An 840-nucleotide genomic window follows, 5' to 3' on the forward strand; every position below is an offset into this window, starting at 1 on the left:
ATGGGTACCGAGATCTTACGTCCTCAAGATTGCCTCATCGAACGGCTCAGATTAACCGATCCTCTCATCATTTACCCTCGCCGGAAAACCTACCCTAGACCTGGCCGGAAATCTGACACACGGCCGGAAATTAAGAAACGCGTCCAAACGAAGCAGAATCTGTCCGTCGCGACGGATGATTCGAGATCGGGAAAAAATCTGGTATTAGGTCAGGTGACGATCTTGAAGAGAGGGGAATCTCTTGATTCGAAGAAGAAAAACCATGGGTTTGAGACGAGGAGGACTGTTTCTGGTGGAGATTTAGTTGTTTTTGGTACGGAGAGGATCGGGCCGGATCCGGATCTGGTTCCGAAACAGATCCGATTAACGGATCTGAAATCGGCTTTGTCTCCGGTATATGCGGGTTCCGCTTTTTCTTTCTCTCCTTCTCCGAGTTCTTTGCCTTTGCCTTCGTTCTCGAAGAAAAAAGAGGGTAAATCAATCATTAATGACTCGGCCACAAAGGATCTGAGGCGTCTACTTCGTCTTGAATAATTTAATAAGAAAATGTTAAAGAGGTATATCTGGATCTAGATCTGAACCTAGATCTACATCTTTTCTTTCTTCCTGTTCCCATCTCGATGATCTGGATCTGAACCTAGGTCTAGATCTTTTCGTTCTTCCTTTTTCTATTCTCAATGATCGATTGCTCTTTAGAGGTATATCTGGATCTGGATCTAGCTCTAGATCTTTTCTTTTCTTTCTGTTCTCATCTAGATGATTGATCGCTATATCTGGATTTAGATCTAGATCTTTTCTTCCTTCTTTCTGTTCGTATCTCCATGATCGATCGCTCTTTTT

The 840-nt window shown here is 43.3% G+C and overlaps 1 protein-coding gene across 1 annotated transcript; it reads left to right on the forward strand.

Annotated features, from left to right (window-relative positions):
• Window positions 1-534, forward strand: LOC143853219 (proline-rich nuclear receptor coactivator). Its single transcript, XM_077362955.1, has one exon. It carries the CDS (start codon window positions 1-3, stop codon window positions 532-534), a length of 534 nt encoding a protein of 177 aa, XP_077219070.1.
• The last annotated feature ends 306 nt before the right edge of the window (window positions 535-840 follow it).

This window comes from Tasmannia lanceolata, unplaced genomic scaffold, assembly GCF_043159265.1.
Source record: "Tasmannia lanceolata isolate RefF3 unplaced genomic scaffold, GAP_Taslan_0.1 ptg000019l, whole genome shotgun sequence".
NCBI classification, from domain to species: domain Eukaryota; kingdom Viridiplantae; phylum Streptophyta; class Magnoliopsida; order Canellales; family Winteraceae; genus Tasmannia; species Tasmannia lanceolata.